This window comes from Sceloporus occidentalis, unplaced genomic scaffold, assembly GCF_023333645.1.
Source record: "Sceloporus occidentalis isolate IW3139 unplaced genomic scaffold, rSceOcc1.0.p SCAF_3, whole genome shotgun sequence".
NCBI classification, from domain to species: Eukaryota; Metazoa; Chordata; class Lepidosauria; order Squamata; family Phrynosomatidae; genus Sceloporus; species Sceloporus occidentalis.
Genome location: NW_028316983.1, coordinates 41,884,331 through 41,903,279, shown reverse-complemented (window position 1 = coordinate 41,903,279; position 18,949 = coordinate 41,884,331). Strand labels below are relative to the sequence as shown.

General features: G+C 43.5%; 1 protein-coding gene across 2 annotated transcripts in view; it reads left to right on the top strand.

The window, feature by feature from the left end:
- The first annotated feature begins 2,039 nt into the window (after nt 1-2,039).
- Nucleotides 2,040-18,949, top strand: part of LOC149315804 (microtubule cross-linking factor 2-like) — a 115,822-nt gene continuing 98,912 nt past the window's right edge. The window contains exon 1 of one of the 2 annotated variants that reach the window (XM_089514128.1): nt 2,040-3,023. In XM_089514128.1, coding sequence (XP_089370254.1) covers nt 2,298-3,023 — 726 coding nt within the window. In that variant the 5' untranslated portion in view covers nt 2,040-2,297. Of the gene's footprint in view, nt 3,024-3,898; nt 3,943-18,949 lie in introns of those variants that run through there. The other variant, XM_089514129.1, reaches the window with a different exon arrangement.

Genomic DNA, 18,949 nt, shown 5'->3' with positions numbered 1-18,949 from the left:
AATTAGGACCGAGAAGCATGCCCTTATTTTGGTCAGGTCCTACATTTCCCCCTTGGAATGACCTCCATTTTGAGCATAATGAAGAAGCATGCATTTATCTTTCTAAGAGTGTTTTGAGCTTTTTTTTTGGTTATGTCCTCCCTTTTCCTGGGAAGAACTCCATTTTCAGGTGCCCCATCCTCCTTGGAGTGTAGGACATCTAGTCACCCTGGAATGTTCTCCATTTTGTGGTGAAGACCTCCTCGCACTTTGTGGAGGGCTGACCCTATTACACTCCTCCCTTCACGTTTGTGGCTTTGATTATTCACGGATTCTATTAATATGTTCTCTCTAGGTATATCTCGGTCCTCCTGTGCAATTCTATGGCCAACCTTGACCAAAGGTCGGAGTGAAGGACCTAGAGATTCCTAGAGAGAACACTCCACTAGGCACTTGCAGCTCCTTCAGCACAATTCTATGGTCAGTGTTTGGCAGTTGTTGACCACAGAATTGTACTGGAGGACCCAGAGATTCCTAGAGAGGTGTTTCTCTCAGGTAAAAACATATTTTATAGGGTTTTTTTTTTTGTGGGTTTTTGAGACTATGTGGCCATGTTCCAGAAGAGTTTGTTTCTGACATTTCACTGGCATCTGTGGCTGGCATCTTCAAAGAATGCTGGCATGGAAGAGAGTTGAGTATATATATACTGTGTGACCCTGGGTAAGGAGGAGTGATTTCCATGTTAATCTGTGTATTGTTCTGTTGTTGAATGGCCTCAGGGTGGGAGGATAGGCAAAGAGGATTAGGGTCTGCCAATTGGTGATCATTGTCTGCTGGGAAAACCCCTGACCCTGAGTGGTTTCTCATTTGCATTTGGCTGGGTCTTGATTTTGCTGTTTTTCAGGACTGGTAGCCAAATTTTGTTCACTTTAAGGGTTTCTTCTTTCCTGTTGAGGTTGTCCAGGTGCTTATGGATTTCAATGGCTTCCCTGTGCATTCTGACCTTGATAGCTGTTGGCATCGTCCAGAATTTCAGTGTTTTCAAAAAGCCTTTTATGCTCAGGATGCTTTATAATGTGTTCTGCTACTGCTGATTTTTCTGGCTGACTCGGTCTGCAGTGTCCCTCTTGAGTGTTTTTGCTATCTGTGGGTTTTCTCCACATTCAACACGTGGTGGCAGTTTCCAGTGCCCCTAACCCCAGCGAATGTGGAGGGGAGAGTGGTCTTTCGATCTTAGTACAGAACATGACAGCCAGGCTGGTCTCAAGAAAAACTAGAAGAGACCATAGAACACGGATCCTAAGATTGCTCCACTGGCTGCCCATTAGTTTCTGAGCCCAGTACAAGGTGTTGGTTATCACCTTTAAAGCCCTACATGGCTTGGGTCCAAGCGTCCAACCTCCTATCTTTGGGACCGTCTCCTTCCGTAAAACCCACCCCTTACTCTCAGGACCTCTGGGAGGAATTTGTTGCAACCTCATAAGAACTAGATTGTCCGCGTCCTCCCAGAGGACCTTTATGGCAGCCGCTCCCTGATTATGGAACGGCCACCGGATGAGACCTGTCATATAACCACCTTAAACAGCTTAAAAAAGGCCGTTGAGGCGGATCTCTTCTGGCAGGCCTTTCCTGAATAGATACCCAGCCACCAAAAATACAGCTGAATCTGCTATTCCTTGAATTCTGCTACAGCTGTTGTGTGATTCATCTGTTATTTCAAGATAGGTTTTAATCTATGAATCGTTTACTTGTCTTTTGAGGGGAGGGTGGGCTCTTGGTACTCTAAATAAGTAAATAAAGAAGTAAAAGCAGTGTTTTATGTCATCTGTGGGTTTTTGCCTCCTTCGCTGGGTGGGTGGGTGTCCTGTGCCCCTGACCCCAGGGACTGTTACTTCGCTCCCTTCGCCAGAAAGACTGAGGGGAGAAGGAGGCGAGAGAGAGAGAGAGAGAGGAGAGGCCTCTCTTTCCTCCGCTCGGAGAAGGGGGTCGCTGTTGCCTCGAGGATCCGGCCTCGCCTCCCCTCCGTCCTCCGCCTTTTGTTCCTCGAGGAGCCAGGAGGCCCGCGTCATCCGGCGGGCGGAGGCTCTGGAAGAGAGAGGCCGGCCGAGGAGCTCCCCCAGACGGCTGAGGAACCAGGAGGGAGGAGGAGGAGGAGGGAAGAAGGGGATTCATAGCCCGAGCAGCAGCCGAGGCCGTTTGGAGGGAGTGGCTCCCCTTCCCTTCTATGAGCCTCTTCTGGGTCTGTTCCGCTGGACATGAGGAAGGGCGGCGGCGGAGGCATCTCCCTCTGAGGCGCCTTCTGCTCTGCTTCTGAGGGGATGGCGGCGGCGCTGGCCGAAGGGGAGCCCAGCCGGCCCCCGGCCTCCCTCCCAGTCCCTCCTCCTCCTCCTCCGAGGCCTGAGGCGGCGAAGAAGAAGAAGCTCCACCGGGCTCCGTCCCCAGCCAGGCCCAAAGATGTCCCCAGCGGGTGGTCTCTGGCCAAGAGCCGTCGGGGCGTGGGCTCCCTGGGCGGCGCCTTCTCCTCCTCCTCCTCTTCTTCGGGCAAAACGGGCTCCTCGGGGGCGGCGAGGCGGGTGGCGGGGCTGGGCGCCGAGAAGAAGGGCAAGGCGGCCTCCGGGGCGGCGAAGGGGAGCAAGGGCAAAGGGAGGAGTAGGCCGGGGGTGGCGGGGGAGCCCTCCTCCTCCTCCTCCTCGAGGCGCCCCTCAGCGCCGCCTCAGGCCCTGAGCCTGACTGACAGTAGCTCCGAGGTCTCCGACTGCAGCGCCTCCGAGGAGGCCCGGATGGCGGAGATGGCAGGGAGGCCTCAGGCGGGGGACTGCGAGCAGGGCGACTACGAGGAGCAGGACGACGACGAGGAGGAGGAGGAGGAGGACCCCTCGACGGCCGCCACCGCCGCCGCCTTGGCCTCCTCCTCCTCGCTGGCCAGCAGCAGCCGCCTCCCGCTCAGCGCCTCCATGGCCTTCTCGGACCTCACCGAGGAGATGCTCGACGCCGGCGTCGCCAGGGAACTCGAGGAGCTGCGCGCAGAGAACGACTATCTCAAGGTGAGCAGGAGCAGCAGGACACGCCACGCCACCCGCCTCCCGCCTCCCGCCTGAGAGGACGCCTGCCTCTCTAGGAATCTCTGGGTCCTCCAGGGCAACTCTGTGGCCTACATCTGAGAGACATTGGAGCAGCTACAAAGGCCCAGTGGAGTGTCCTCTCTAGGAATCCCTAGGGCTTTCAGTGCAACTTTTAGTTAAAGTTGACCATAGAGTTGCGTTGGAGGACCTGTGTATTCCTAGAGAGGACATATTAATCAAATCCATCAATGGTCAAAGTCACAAATATGGAGTGATGCACGTAATCTGGTTTGGCAGCCATTTAACAGCCATGGCTCCATTGCTGTGGGATTCTGGGGGTGGCAATCTGAGGGACCGTTGGCAGCCTCAACCTGTAGCAATATGACCCAGGTTTGAGACCTGTCAATGTAATCAGTCTAAATTCATGCTTCTTAACAGGGCTCTAGGGTCACAACCAACTGCCGTCCCCAGAATGCCACAGCATGGAGCCATGACAGTGAAAGAGGGGTCAAACTGGATTATCTCTGCAGTGCGGATGCAGCCCATGGCTGCATGCTGTGGGATTCTGGAAATGGTAGTTTGTTGGTGCACCAGAAGCTCTGGTGAAGGAAAGTAGAAGGAGAAGTAGACAGCTTGCTAGAAATAATCCAGTTTGGTACCATTTTAACAGCCATGGCTCAATGCTATGGAATTGTGGGATCTGCAGTTTGTTGTGGCACCAGAGCTCTCTGACAGAGAAAGCTAAATGTCTCATAGAACTACAGTTCCCAAAATCACATAACATTTGGAAGCCATGGAAATTAAAATGATGCCAAACCAGATTATTTCTGCAGTGCAGATGCAGTCCTGGAGGTGTCTCATCCACAGGATCGTCCTTCCTAACCTTTCCTACAGACGTGAGGTCAGTGTTTTATGTTGCTGAAAGACACCTGTTTCATGACATTGAGAGGGTCCACTCTGGTTGCCACAACAAACTACAGACCCCCAAATCCCATTGCATTGAGCCATGGCTGTTAAAGTGGGGTCAAACAGGATTATTTCTGCAGGGTGGATGCAGCCCAGGACCCTCTGTCTCTCACTGCTCTGCTTAGACCCTGTAACTTTGTGCCCATGTACTCCATAATTGAGCCCATCCATCTAGCATGTGATCTGCCTCTTTCTAATTCCCTCCACTTTCCCTAGCATTGTCATGCCTTTTCCCTTTCCCAGTCCCCATGGAGCTTGTTATTCCACCTATCTGCACAAGGTGATCATCCTCCAAGATATCTGGATCAAGATAGTTTGCTGCCTGAAGCAAAGGGTCAACCAAATCCTTCTCTCTGCCATGCTAAGATGAATAGGTTACTATGTCAATTCCTGCCCGTGTTTATTCAGCTACAGCCCACTGTAGGAGTGGCTCTGCCTTCCCTTGCAACAAATGCCCATGAAATTACATCAGCCAAATAAGTTGCATTCTTTGGGAAGGTCCTGTTGCCACCTAGAATTTCTGAGTCTTTTTTTGGGCGGGGGGGGGGGTAGATTCCCTTGTAATAACCAGTAATGTTTGTATATTTTTCCTCAGGATGTTTGTGTATTTCTCATCTTTAGAGAAAAAGGGCCAATGTGGTGTAGTGGTTTGAGTGTTGGATTGTGACTTTTGATTCCCTTCTTGGCCGTGAAACCCATTTCCTACATAAGATATCCTATAACATTGCCCATTGACCTTGGGCAAGTCACATGCTCTCAGCCTCAGGGGAAGGCAATGCAAATCTCATCTGAACAAAGCTTGCTAAGAAAGCCTTAGGGTCACCATACATCAGAAACGACTTGAAGGCACACGATAACAGCATCTTTAGAGGCACGTATTAATACTGGAAACATATTTATTTATTATTATTTTATATCCTGCTCAAGAAAGGACTCCCAAGTGACTTGCAATAATGCGAAATAAAACACTATCACAATCCAAAATAAGATGATCTACTAAAGATGATTTACATTAAAAGTCTAGTTTAAAACAAATTCTAAAACCCATTTAGAAGAAAAACACAGGTCACAGCTGGTAACAAGCCCAGTCCTGAGTGATGGTACAGCTTGCACAAAGTCTCAAAAGAGATTCCACTTCAACATTAGGAGGAACTTCCTGATGGTAAGAGCTGTTCAACAGTAGAACACACTCCCTCGGAGTGTGGTGGAGTCTCCTTCTTTGGTTGGGTGGCCATCTGTCGAGGGTGCTTTGATTTTGTGTTCCTACATGGCAGGGAGTTAGACTTGATGGCCCTTGTGGTCTCTTCCAAATCTATGATTCTATGAAAAAAGTCTTTTATCATATAGCTTTGTGTAATTCACACCCATGTCCCTCTTTATGTGTGCATTGTCTTTAAACAAGACTTCTTTTTTCAGTCCAGCATTGCTTCTTAGGAACAGATGTTCTATACCATATAGATGATTTCTCTGTTCTAGAAACACATGGGAAAGATCATATGTAAGTGAGGTCTCACATCATTAGAATATACAGTACTCCTTGCATCACAGAGACCAAGGATATACAACCAGATATTTCACAGTGACACAAGACACTCTTTCTTTGATACAGAAAGCTGCCAGGGCATTGATGCTTTACATTCCCACATAAGATATCCTATAACACTGTAAAGTCCCATGGAATACACTGAAACTCCTCAGTGCCATCAAACAGATACATCACAGCCAGGAGCAGTATCTTCTTCCATGAAATTGGAACCAGTTCCTTTCATTACTGCATATATTCCAAATTCCTAATTACCAGAATAAATTTTTAGGTGTTTGCATGCTTGGTACATGTATTTTTCCTAGAACTGTACCAATCTCTGATGTTCCAGGGTGTCCATAGGCAACAGAGCAGGATCAGCTAGATATCAACAGCAGCCATCCAATATACACAACTAGAGTGCCTAAGAAAACACTACGAAATTCATGGCGTCATCATAAATTGACAGGTGACTAAAGCAGACCCAAAATATACTTTCTTATTTGATTTATATCCTGCATTTCTCCCAAAACAGACATAAGGTGACTCACAACAAAATTAACTTAAAAAAAGGTACAGATAACAACACAGAACATCGTGGCATTAAAACACAAATACACATAATAGTGAAACAGAAAGGAATAAAAGCAGTTTGAGAGCATACCAATAACGAAAATACCCTGTGTACCCATTAAAGCTGCTTCCTAAGCTGCCAGTTATTTGCCCCCGAGGTCCTTGCTCACCAGTGGAAAGAGGGGACGCAGCCTACCCACCCTTGGAAGGCAGTTCTACAGCCAACATGTCATCTTGAAAGTACATGGAAGCGTTCCCACTTTAATGAGAGGATCTTTCCAGTGTGCTTTTCCTTGAATAGGCTGCATATTGACTGCAGAATCAATGCAGTTTGATGTTGCTTTAAGTGCCATGGCTCAATACTATGGAATTCTGGGTTTTGTAGTTTTGTGAGATAATTAGCCTTCTCTGTCAGAGAGCTCTGGTGTCACAACAAACTACAAGTCCCAAGATTCCACATGATGGAGCCATGACAGTTAAAGCAGTGTCAGGCTGCATTAATTGTAGCTTTGGGGATGTCCTCCTTCAAAGAGTGGGTTGAAAGAGCCATTAGAATACTGCTCAGATAAGGTAAGAATTCAGTCCTCCTCGCAGTCTTCGGACTCACGTCCCTCACTTATGTGTGAGGGATGAACGGAGGGGGAATGACTGGGGTGCGCACCTGTGCACCTGCGCCCATATTCAAGCCAGTGGGGCTTGAATATAAGCGAAACTCCGTTTTCACGAGTGGTCTGGAATGGATCCCCTGTGAAAAAGGAGGGGCAATTATTGTTTGACAGGTAGTGCTCTGGTTTCTGGAATAGGAGTGATTGGGATGCTTCCAGACTAAGCTGCTGCGCTGCTCCTTTTGCTAGTATTACTGAGCTGTGATGATGCTTTTATTTTACAGGACAGTGTTGGCATGGCAACAGCAGTAGGTGTTTATTGAATGGCTGCTAACTCAGATGATGGATTAGGTTCCTGGCTGAAGCAGAGAGGCATAGTACTGCTGAGACATTTCTTGCAGGATAGAGAGCAGGAATCCTTAAATATAAATCCATATATACATTGCAAGGGAGGGGGCAGTTATAATCTAATCAATGCATTAAAAAGTAGATGAGGGTCTACTGGTTCATCTCTGGGTGGTTTGCAGTATAACTGGAAGTGCTTTTTGACTCCCGGTTCTTCAACAACAGTAGGGATGTAATTGTTCACTAAGGCCTGTTACAGACTGCCAAAATAAAGCTGCTTCGGGTCTCTTTGGAGGTATTCTGTTTAAATGATGCATGCATCCTAAGAATCCGTAAGCTGCACCAAAGCTGCACTCCAGTCCTTAAGAATGGAGTGTGGCTTTGGTGCAACCTCCAGACTCGTAGGACCCACGCATCATTTAAACAGCATACCTCCAAAGAGACCCGAAACAGCTTTATTTGGGCAGTCTGTAACAGGCCCAAGTTTCTTCTCAAAAGTTGCAACTAGTAATTTCAGCAATTTTCTTCCCGCTGTGAAAAAGCCTTCAAAAACCATGCAGTTTTTGAAGGCTATTTGCAGTTTAAGACGTATTCTGTGCAAATTCACACAGTTGTTTTGTTCAGAGACATTTTCTGCATAGAAGACAGCATTTTGTGTGTGGAAAATAATATTTCAGTGTAAAAATATTGATTCATGCACAGAAAATGCTATTTTCAGTGCAGGAAGCAGCATTTTCTGTACAAGAATTAATATTTCTGTATTGAAATATTATTTTCTGCAGAAAAGATGCTACTTTTTTTTGTAGAAAATGTTTTCTGTGCAAAACAAGCATGTGTGAATTTTGCACGGAATAAGTCTTAAAACACGTTTTTCTACCATTTTCTGAATATTTTCAGTCCCCCCCCCCCCCACCATCTTTAAACAGTAGCTATCCACTAAAAGGATTTCTCACCTCTCTTAATTAGGCTTCTGAAACGAAGAAAGCAGGGAGGGAGGAGTGGATTTTTATGTGAAACAACTAGGGGTTCAATTGTGACACACTAAACATCTCCTCAGGAAAGTAGGTATACTTCCATGTACTCTCAAGATGGAGAGTTGGCTGTGGGGCTTCCTTCCAAGAGCGAGTAGTCCTTGGTCTGAGCCATGTGCTAAGAGGCAAGCTACGCTTTCATTCTACTAAGTTTATACTATTTGCTCCTTTAGTTGGCGATCTAGAAAAAAAGCTCAAAGGAAATCCCAGAAACCCAAAGTCTGTCCGTCTCTCGTCTGATCTGACATCCTGTATGAAACAAGTTGGAAAAGGGTAATTAGGGACAAAATGGATGTGTATAACTTATTCAGAGAGACCCTTTATCCATATTGGTCTCATTTCTGTGTCAAAGCAGTTGTTCCCCACGCTTTACCTCCACCATAAGTGGAACTTTTGTCTTTGGGGGTACATATGTGTGTTACATCTGAGGTTTGAGAGTCATCCTCTGCCACATTTGCAGCAGAACAACATTTGGGCGTTCTATACAAAGAAAATTATAAAGTAGCCCTTTTAATTGTCACCTGCAAAGCTGTAAAAAATGTTCCCAAATTTCAGCCTCTTGTCATATACAGTCCCCCCCCCCCCCAAATAAGCGAGCAATTATCTGAGGGCAAAAATGTCTCCCGAAATTATTTAACTCTAATAATTTTTGGTATTTTTGTCCAAGCCACTGTAATATATTTGAAATAACTGAGAACAAAAAATTCCCCAGGCAACTCATGATAGAGGGGTGGTGCATTGACAGGCTCTGGTTGTGGAAATACTTACATTTCTTTCTAGGGGGTGGAGACACTGGAATTTATTAGGGTAGGGTGATACCACAACTATTTGAGAAAAGTGAACTGTATGTTATTTCATTTTACTCTTCAACACACTGCAGAAATAATCCAGTTTGAGACCACTTTAACTGCCCTGGCTCAACGCTAGGAAATTCTGGGAACTGTAATTTTGGGAGACATTTAGCCGCCTCTGTCAGAGAGCTCTGGTACCACAATAAACTACAATTCCCAGGGTTCCCTAGCACTGAGCCAGGGCAGTTAAAGCGGTCTCAAACGGGATTATTTCTGCAGTGTGTTTTGGACCTGGCAGGGGGTTGGACTAGATGGCCCTAGTGGTCTCTTCCAACTCTATAATTCTATGATTCTATGACCTAAGTCAGGTTATTTTGGTGTAACAAAATTTATTCTGCAGACACAAAATATTCATCTGGCTGTGGGACATTTTATATTTAGCAGTATATTAGAATTTGCTTTGGTAGGTAGCAAGTGTCCTACAGTGTGACTAGTACTGGATTTAAAAAAAATCTTGGAAGAAAGGTTTTTAAGGTTATATCTGGTAACCCCACTTGCCTCTTAGAATTGCTCTCTTGGTCTTGGTTTGGCCCTGGTACATAATCTTCACTCTGTCTACTGTATTTGTACTGCTTATACTAATTTTAAATGCCATATAGAAATGTGTTGGTTCCTACTCTGCCTGTAGGCATTCTATGCTGTTAGACAAATGTTGGCTTCATTAAGATCAAACCTGCTCATTTTGTGGGGGAAACAAGTTTCATCTGCATGGTTTAAAATTGAAATGCCCAGCTTCACTTTCTTTGCTATTTAATATCCTCTGTATCCTAATTATTGCAAGCATTTCTGGTGCAAGAAGGAGATAATGTTCAGCTTATCCACAGAATGTAGCAGCTACGTAAGGTGACGTGTTTCCAGAGGAATTAGCAGAAATCGAGAGGGAGAAACCCAGGTTTTGAGCTGCCTCCTGCAGAGGTGACACGCTTTGCCTTGAGGCTGGCACTCTGTCCCTCAAGGATTATCCTGGAGTTCAGGATTTTGAATACCATAATGTTGTTCTTACTTAAATTATAGGTTTGGGGTGTGAACCCTTACAGTCACATCAGATTCTGATTTGCAAGCTGGGTGAACTTTTCAGCTAAAGATGGAAATTGCTTATGCAGAGTTAGTTCATGCAACACCAAATAAAACAGTTGATTATTCCTCCCCCTCCCCCTTGCTTCTCATCTCTAACTAAAGGAAAATTGGCAGGGTATCAGGACTTTATTTAGACCGGCCCTTCCCAGTATTCTGATAGAAAACGGCTGCAGCAATTCAAAATTGCCTTAGCAACGTATCAACATTTTACACTAATCAGAAATATACAAGGGGCAATTATATTAAAAAAAACAGAGGCATGATCCAGCCAGAGATAAAAGTGTTTATCAGTGCAATCTTGTGCATGTTTACTGGGAAATTAATTCCAAGGTGTTCAGTGGTACCAGCCTTCTAATAACAGTGCAGCCCTATGGGGATGGGGAATCGAGAAATCCCTGTCCCCTCTTGCTTAGCCAGATGTGACCTGTAGGGATTCCCCATCCACCCATGGAGTTCTTTTGCTAGCATTTTGATTTGGTGATTGGAGATAAGAGGCTATTTGAAGCCTGGGAACCTGTTGCATGGAATTCAGTTTTGTGTGTTACCCTTTATGATATCCTTGCCATCTAGGATGAGGAAGATAAATTTTGTAAGAGTTGATCTGCTACATCAAAGCAGAACTGTTTGCAAATGTATAGCTTCTGTGCACATTAATTACATGATTAAAATAAGCCTAACAAATACAGTATGTTAGACTATAAAAGTGGAGTAGTGCAATGCCTCCTTCATCTTAGGCTTTAAATATGGCAATAAAACTGTGATAATAATGCTTTTGCTTACTATGTTATCTCAGGAGATCGGGATGAACAGGCTATTAGATTTACTTTGAGCATAGGTCAGGAAGGCATGGATTTCTAAAATAAGTAGGCTTGAACTGTCAGTCTTGGCAGTGGAAGCTGATCTTACTTTGATTCTGTTTCCTTTTTTATAGAAGGCAAATCTAAGCCTGTCATTTGTTATAGCTTTATATACAAATACTATACAGAATGAATATTGGAAGAACAAAGCATAGCAAATATTAATCTCAGTCCAGTTACCTTACTTAAGTGACTTGTTGTCCTTGTTTGGGGAAATAGATTTTCTAAGTCATTTGGGTAATTTTCCTCAATTTTCCTTTCTTACACATACTGAAAACATAGTGTGCTATATCTCCTTAGGACCATTGGTGAATTAGTTGTTTATTAGACTAGACTTCAAGAAAACATGGCAGATTATTAGATGTGTGTTAAATTGAAGGCAGAGCTCTTGAGTTCTCGAGGCAGTGTTTGATATCTTACAGACCGGATGAAAATTGTGCAGGTAAATTCTTAAATGTTAATATATACTTGGCTTTCTTTTTTTTTTTTTTAATCTTGTGGTGTTGTGTACCTTCATGTCATTTCTGACTTATGGCAGCTCTAAAGTGTCACTGGTTTTTCTGGGGCTGAGAGTGTGTGACTTGCCCAAGGTCACCCACTTGGCTTCCACTCTCCAGAGTTGTAGTCCAATGCTCAAACCACTACACCAGGCCGGCTCTTCTTTTTCTTTTTTATAGTGAGTTGTATATTTTGTTATGCCCCTGTGTACAAGAAATCTGATGTAGTGCCTAAGCAGTTTGAACCTAACAAACAAATTTTTCTGAAGACCCTAGGAAGAGGATGAGTATGAATCAGCCAGTGTCATGCTGTTGTCTGAGGACACCATATTAAATACCAGATTTTGAAATATTTTATAGATGTGGGAAAGAATACATCTGCTCCTTTAAGAAATATTTTCTTTCATCTGGAATCTATTATCAGCTGAGGGAAGACAGAGACAGGAAAAGTACTGTCCTCCCATCTGGCACATCTCCTTTGGGTACTCCATCTCTAAGGATATCCTAGGAGTCAGCTACTCTTGTTTTATTGGTTGTTGGAAGAGCCTGCATTTTATCAAGCTCAATACACAGTTTTTGGTTAAACAAGGTTCACAGATGGAAAAATACGATGACAATGAAGACTGGAAATTTGGGGGATTTTGCTGTGAAGGCTGCGCTTACCAGTAGATTGGACTCTTCTTATTGACTTCTTGTTTGCTCCTAGTTATGTATAGACCAGCATGTTTCATAGAATCATAGAGCTGGAAGAGACCTCAAGGGCCAGCCAGTCCAACCCCATTCTGCCATACAGGAAATCTAAATCAAAGCATCCCTGACAGATGGCCATCCAGCCTCTGTTTAAAGACCTCCAAAGAAGGAGACTCCACTACACTCTGGGGGCGTTCCCACTTGGCAGATAAAACGGATTATATTGGAGCGAATCTGATTATGTTCCGGGAATAATTCGAATTTTTCCCATCGTTTCCATTACCAAAAGGGGTAAATTACCTCGATTCATTTAAACCTTGTTTTCGTTCCCATTTATTTTAAATCACTTTATTTTAAAGTGGATTAACTTGCTCCCCGTTCCCATTTGTGTCCACAAGCTGTCAATCAAGTGCGTAGGCTTCAGACGTCACAAGTCTTGGGTTTTTTTTTGGGGGGGGGGCAGCCAATGAAAATTGACTGCATCCAAGGCTCTTCTGTTGTGTCTCCCCAGACTAGAAGGAGGCTTGGCAAATCGGATCAAGGAGGAGAAGGCAGCGGGCTTCATTAATGGGGAGAGAATCTTTGGGGAAGAGAGAAGATAAGGCTCAATCCCCCCCTCAGATCCCTGGGTGTCCAGGCTCTCTATTCCCCAAAATCGCTTTGCCTCCCCCAATGCTCCTTGGGCTGTTTGGAGGGCGATAAAGCAGGCATGTACTGCAAAGCCCATCCCATAGTTCCTCAGGAATGAGCCTTCTTTCCCAAAAATCGCTTTGCCTCTCTCATTGCTCCCTGGGCTGTTTGGAGGGCGATCAAGCAGGGATGTCCTGCAATGCCCATCCCATAGTTCCTCTGGAAGGAGCCTCTTTTCCCAAAAATCGCTTTGCCTCCCTCATTGCTCCCTGGACTGTCTGGGGGGGGCGATCAAGCAGGCATGTACTGTAAAGCCCATCTGCTGCTCAGGCGCTCAGGCAGAGGTGAAAAAAGAAAAAAGAAAGAAATGGTGTTCAATGGCTCTCCTCACACATCGGTCTATGAATGAGGAGCAGAGGGGAGGTTGCAATCCACCGGGGGAAAGTCTATGCGAATTGATGAAAATGGTGCTGGCGATGCAGAAAGAGACCAAAGAGGGTGACACCCCCAGGCCAGCCCCTTGAGTGGTGCTCCTCCCATCTCCAGGTTCCTGAATCAGACACCCTTTCGTTCCCATTTGGATACAGCGAATCGTACCCCGCTTTCAAAAATAACTCGCGTTATAAACTACTATTTTTTAAACCGAATTATAGGCTGATAATCCGGTTTAAACATTTTAATTCAATTCTAATTCATGATGCTGTGGGAACGAATGAGGGGTAATGGAGATTAAATTCGAGCTTCAGTGGGAACGATGCATTCGGGATCATGACCCGCTTTATAGGTAAGTGGGAACGACCCCTCTGAGGGAGTGTGTTCCACTGTCGAACTGCCCTTTCTGTCAGGAAGTTCCTCCTAATGTTGAGGTGGAATCTCTTTTCCTGGAGCTTGCATCCATTGCTCTGGGTCCTAGTCTCTGGAGCAGCAGAAAACAAGCTAGCTCCCTCCTCAATATGACATTCTTTCAAGTATTTAAACAGGGCTATCATATCACCTTTTAACCTTCTCTTCTCCAGGCTAAACATCCCCATCTCCCTAAGTCATTCCTCATAGGGCATGGTTTCCAGACCCTTCACCATTTTGGTCACCATCCTTTGGACACGCTCCAGTTTCTCAACATACTTTTTAAATTGTGGTGCCCAGAACTGGACACAATATTCCAGGTGGGGCCTGACAAGAGCAGAATAGCGTGGGGCTATTACTTCCCTTGATCTAGACACTATACAGTTGGCCCTTCTTATACACGGATTTTTTATACACAGATTCAAGCATACACGATTTGAAAATGTTCAAAAAAAGTATACATTTCAAATATCAAACCTTGATTTTCCATTTTTTATAAGGGACACCATTTTGCTATGTCATTATATTTAATGGGACTTGAGCATACATGGATTTTGTTATACACGGGGATCTTGGAACCAAACTCCAGCGTATAACAAGGGTCCACTGTATTTCTATTGATGCAGCCTAAAATCGCATTGACCTTGTTAGCTGCCGCATGTTTGAGTCCATGTTATTGAAACAGCATCATGGTAGTAAACAACGTAGTGCCTGCTAGCAGAATTTTGCCTTTCTTTTGAACAGATTAGTCAAGGCTGATATCTGTTGTGGTTGCTTGGCTTAATTAAGAAGGACACGTAATCTACTCCATAGCATGTACTTTCTGCCACCTCTTTTGTGCTTTAGAAAAAACTGAGTTTTGTAATTGTAGGTGTAGCTAACTTTCCAAAACAAAACAAAAATCCTAGGCATTCTCTTGTTTCCTTTTCCAACTGGTAAGAAGCACTAGATGGACAGAAATGCACTACTGTGCACCAGAAAGGAAAGTAAGCACAGTGAATAATTGCTTGGCTTTTTAAAATAGCGAGTAAACTCCTGGAATCCAGTTGGCAAACTGTTGTCTTCAGAATGCAGAGGGAGATGGAGGTGATTTTTTCCCCTTTGCTCTAAAGGTCACCCCCCCTCAAATGCTTTTGATAAATCATCCTACAGCTGACCTATTATCTTGGCCTTATTAAATATTTCCAAAAGCCAAGTGCTTTCCTTTTGCAATAATTTTTACAAAGTGGAAAAATGCAAATATAAAACTTGTAATTAAAAAAAAGAGCTAATCCTTTATTTCAGACAAATCAATAAAAGTGGTTTGAGTTAACAGTTTAGCTGATCTCACTGAAAACTATTAATCTAAAAACAGCATGTTTCTTTCTGAAGGAGTAAGTAGACTTTAGAGTTCCAATAGCTTCTGATTGGAAGAGGATTGTAAATGTATTTTCCCTTGTTCTGCCTCCTTTCTGGGAGAGTCCTAAGCTAACATCATGTCTGTGCAGATATCATGTTTACTGGATCCTTGCTGTCTTATTCAAAGAGCCTCTTTCTATGGCCAGTAGGAGCCCTTCGGGAAATCAAGTTGTATCAACAATGACCTTTAATCCAAATGTTCTGTGCTTTGCCTTTGTGTGAGCCCATAGCATTTTGTGATGTCAGTCTGTCGATAGAATGTTGCCAGTGATTCTTCTCATCTGGGCGTAATACAGTGGGCCCTTGGTATCCACTGGGGTTTGCTTCCAAGACCTCCATGGATACCAAAATCCATGGCTGCTTACGCCCCATTATAGACAGTGGCAAAGTAAAATGCTGTCACTTATATAAAATGACAAAATCAAGGTTTGGTTTTTGGAATTTATATATATTTAAAATATTTTAAAGCCATGGTTGCTTGTATCTGTGGATAAACAATCTGTGGATACCGAGGGCTGACTAGTACTTAAGCATACCCTCCAATCTTTCACAGATGAAAAATGGGATGTGCGGCCAAGCAACATCAGAATATAGTCAAGATTGCAAAAGTTAGTAAAGGTGAAGAACAGACAAGTTAGGAGAGGCTGCAAAGTACAAACTATTTTTGCATTTAGGACTCAATTTGCAGCAACTGAAGTAAGCTGAGGAGGAATGGAGAAAGTGGAAAGAGGAAAGAAGAACTGGGACATTTTAAATGGTCTGGAAAAAGTAGGGTTAGTTGGGACTGTTCTTGTCAAAATGTGACAGTTGGAAGATGTGCTTAAGGTGTGTGTGGATCATTTTTTGTTGGTCTGAAGCAGGGGAGGAAACTCTCACACCACTAACATCAAACCACCCAAATACCCTCGCTGCTTGCCATAGTCTTCATGATGTCGGCCTACTCCTTTGCTTGTTAATTACAGTAAAAATAGTAATGATGCGACTTCAAGTTTATTTTCCCTCCTCCTTGATGTAAGGGTATGGACAAAGCAGAATAAATATTACTTCAGCTGGATCTGGTACTTTTAAGTCTAACTACTACTGCTTTCAGTTTCTGAGTTATTTGCTTGATTTCTGGTTCTGTCTGGGAAAAAGGCCCAAAGTTGTTAGAAATGCCAGTCTCATGTGCTTGCATTTATATTATTGATTTCAGAGCACAGTGCAGTATTTGAAGTACTGTGATGGCCGTGCAGCTGAACCGTCTCTTATTGTTTCTGAACAACTGTACTGATTGGGGAAGAACAAGTTGCTTCGTTTGGCTGTTGCACTAAATATCTATGATGGTGTTGATGAGCACCTGCTTCTTCCCTTCCTTTCTGGCTCTCCTCATTTGGAGAACCTGTTACCATAGGCAGATGGGAGTGTTTCCATGCTTGGGAGTGTCTGTGCATTTAAAAGCACAGCACTGCCTTGTCATCTCAATGTGCGGGGAACAAGAGCTCTGAGTCCTCAGCTCAGCAGAATGGAAAATGTGAGATGTGATATGGGAGCAGCTGCAGAAGGAAGTAAAGACAAAGAATGGGTACTAGAGATTCCAGTTGTTATGAGGGGAGGAGAAAGCTTCATGCCAATCACATTTCAGAATAACAAGCATATGCCATAGGTAACTGACAGATGGGATTTGGACAGGCCTTAGCCCAGGGGTTTCAACTCACCATCTGCTCATCTTCCGATTTTAGCTTTTTCTGCCTACTGTGTCTCTTCTCTAACTCCTTTGTTAATATGCAAAGGGATCTTGTAGCACCGACTAAGTGAAATAAATTGTATTATAAGCTTTCATAGACTTGGTGCAATGAGATCCCTTTGCATACTGATATTCCAGACTAACATGACAGTGGTCCAAAACACACTGTGGAAATAATCCAGTTTGAGACCGCTTTAACTGCCCTGGCTCAGTGTCAGGGAATCCTGGGAATTGTAGTTTATTGTGGCACCGGAGCTCTCTGACAGAGAAGGCTAAATGTCTCGCAAAATTACAGTTCCCAGAATTCCCTAGCATTGAGCCAGGGCAGTTAAAGTGGTCTCAAACTGGATTATTTCTGCAGTGTGTTTTGGACCTAAGTCTCTGAATCTAAGTGTAGAAAGGATCGATCTTACAAGAAAGTAATACAAAATGTATGTCTGTAAATACCCACTGGTTTTTAAAATTTCATAATGTAGGCTTTTGCCCACAAGAAGGCATACTAGAAAAATACTATTACCTCTGAATTTATAATTCACAGTAGCATCATGTTCTTGACATTCATTTTAATATACACGAGCAAGCATGTATAGCTTGAAAGATGTGTTAGGTGTAACATAAAGTGTGGTCCTCTGCTAGAACAAGTGGTGTGAAAAACTGCATGGTTGAATTTGCTGCAAGTTTGCATTTCATTTCATAATACAGATAACTGGACATTGGTGATGGTACAACTGCAGGTACTATGCAATATCAGTTTGGTGTAAATGCTATTGTGAATTATATGCTCCTAATGTACCATGAAATGCAAACAAAACAAAACAAAACAAAAAAAAAAAAAACAACCCAAAAACCCCAGCTTTTTGAGGTGCAGTATATCTGAAATAGCATTGCTTGAAAGCTCTGATAGTTTGGCTGCTAAATTATACAGGAAAGTGTAAACTGTGACTTGATTTCCTCCATTTCCTCCCTGCTGCTCTTAGTAATGTCTGAGCTGTCTGCTGTTTGTGGGCAAGAAAAGGCAGGGTCAGTGTTTTGACTTGTAGGGCTTAGCGGGTTGCATTTTGCATTACATTGCAGGAGTTTGAAGGTAGGGTTCTTATGTTCTCTGGCTAAACTTGGACATTATACTATAGTGTGGTTTGTAATAATAATAGTTTAAAATCAAAATCTTGATTCCAAAATCATTTGGAATAGCTTGTTTGCTTTCATTTTTTGTCTCTGAAAACTTCCATTTTCTAAGAGCAGTTTCCTTTGGAGGTGAAGGGTCTGCTGTAAATACAGGATGGTTTGCCAACTCTGACATTATGCTAAACCATAGCTGTGCTTCCTTAATTTTGGCTTGGTATTTCTGAAACCCACTGTGTGACCTTGGGTGAGTCACACACTCTCAGCCACAGAGGAAGGCAAAGGCACCTCCCCAAACAAATCTTCCCAACTTAACACCCCCACCTCCACCACCATAAGGTGGAAATGACTTGAAGCCACAACAACAATATCTAAATTGAACCTGTGGCCTAGTTTGTATGTATCTGAGTATATTAAACTGTTATGAGTGTGCTTCCTGCATGTTCCATTTGTATGCTGTCCTTTTTGCATTCACTTCTTAGCAAACCACAGCTCAGCACATCCTGAGTTAATTTGCCATGGCTTCCCATCAAATCTGAACTGAGAAATTATTGTGAAAACATTGGAACAAGAATGTACACCAACTTTAAACCATAATTTAAGTTTCTGGCTTGTTTCAGTCACAATAATGATAGTTTTCCAGTATGGATGAAGCAGGTAATTATGGTTGATTAACCCAGAGAGTGTGGAATCATGACCTACTGAGAAGTGGAGAGGAAAAATGTCATGAGGAGTGCGTAGTTCCATTAATTTTTCAGTTTAAAAAGATTTGATATGCATGTCCAAACCAAATATTATGTAGGTGAGGTTGACAGGATAGATCTCCTTTAAGAAGAATAACAGTGAAGTTTCTGAGATGGTAATCTTCTCCACAAATCTGGAATGAAATGATTATGAAAAAATATGGTCTGTCCCTATTTTCTAAGGGCAGTCCATATTTTCTATGCCCTGTCCTTGGTAATGCACAAGTGAAATATCCCAATTTTTTCCAATGGAAAAATTGCTGTTGTTTTGATTTGCATGTATTGCTGCTCTTCAGGGTTCTACCTCAGTTCCCCCCCCCCCCCCAGAAGTTAAGTACAAATAGGTGCATATTAGTAATGATCATAAATGCATATAATTTCTAATGCATATGCTTAAAATGCTGGTGAATTAACATTAAAGCATCCTGCAATGCA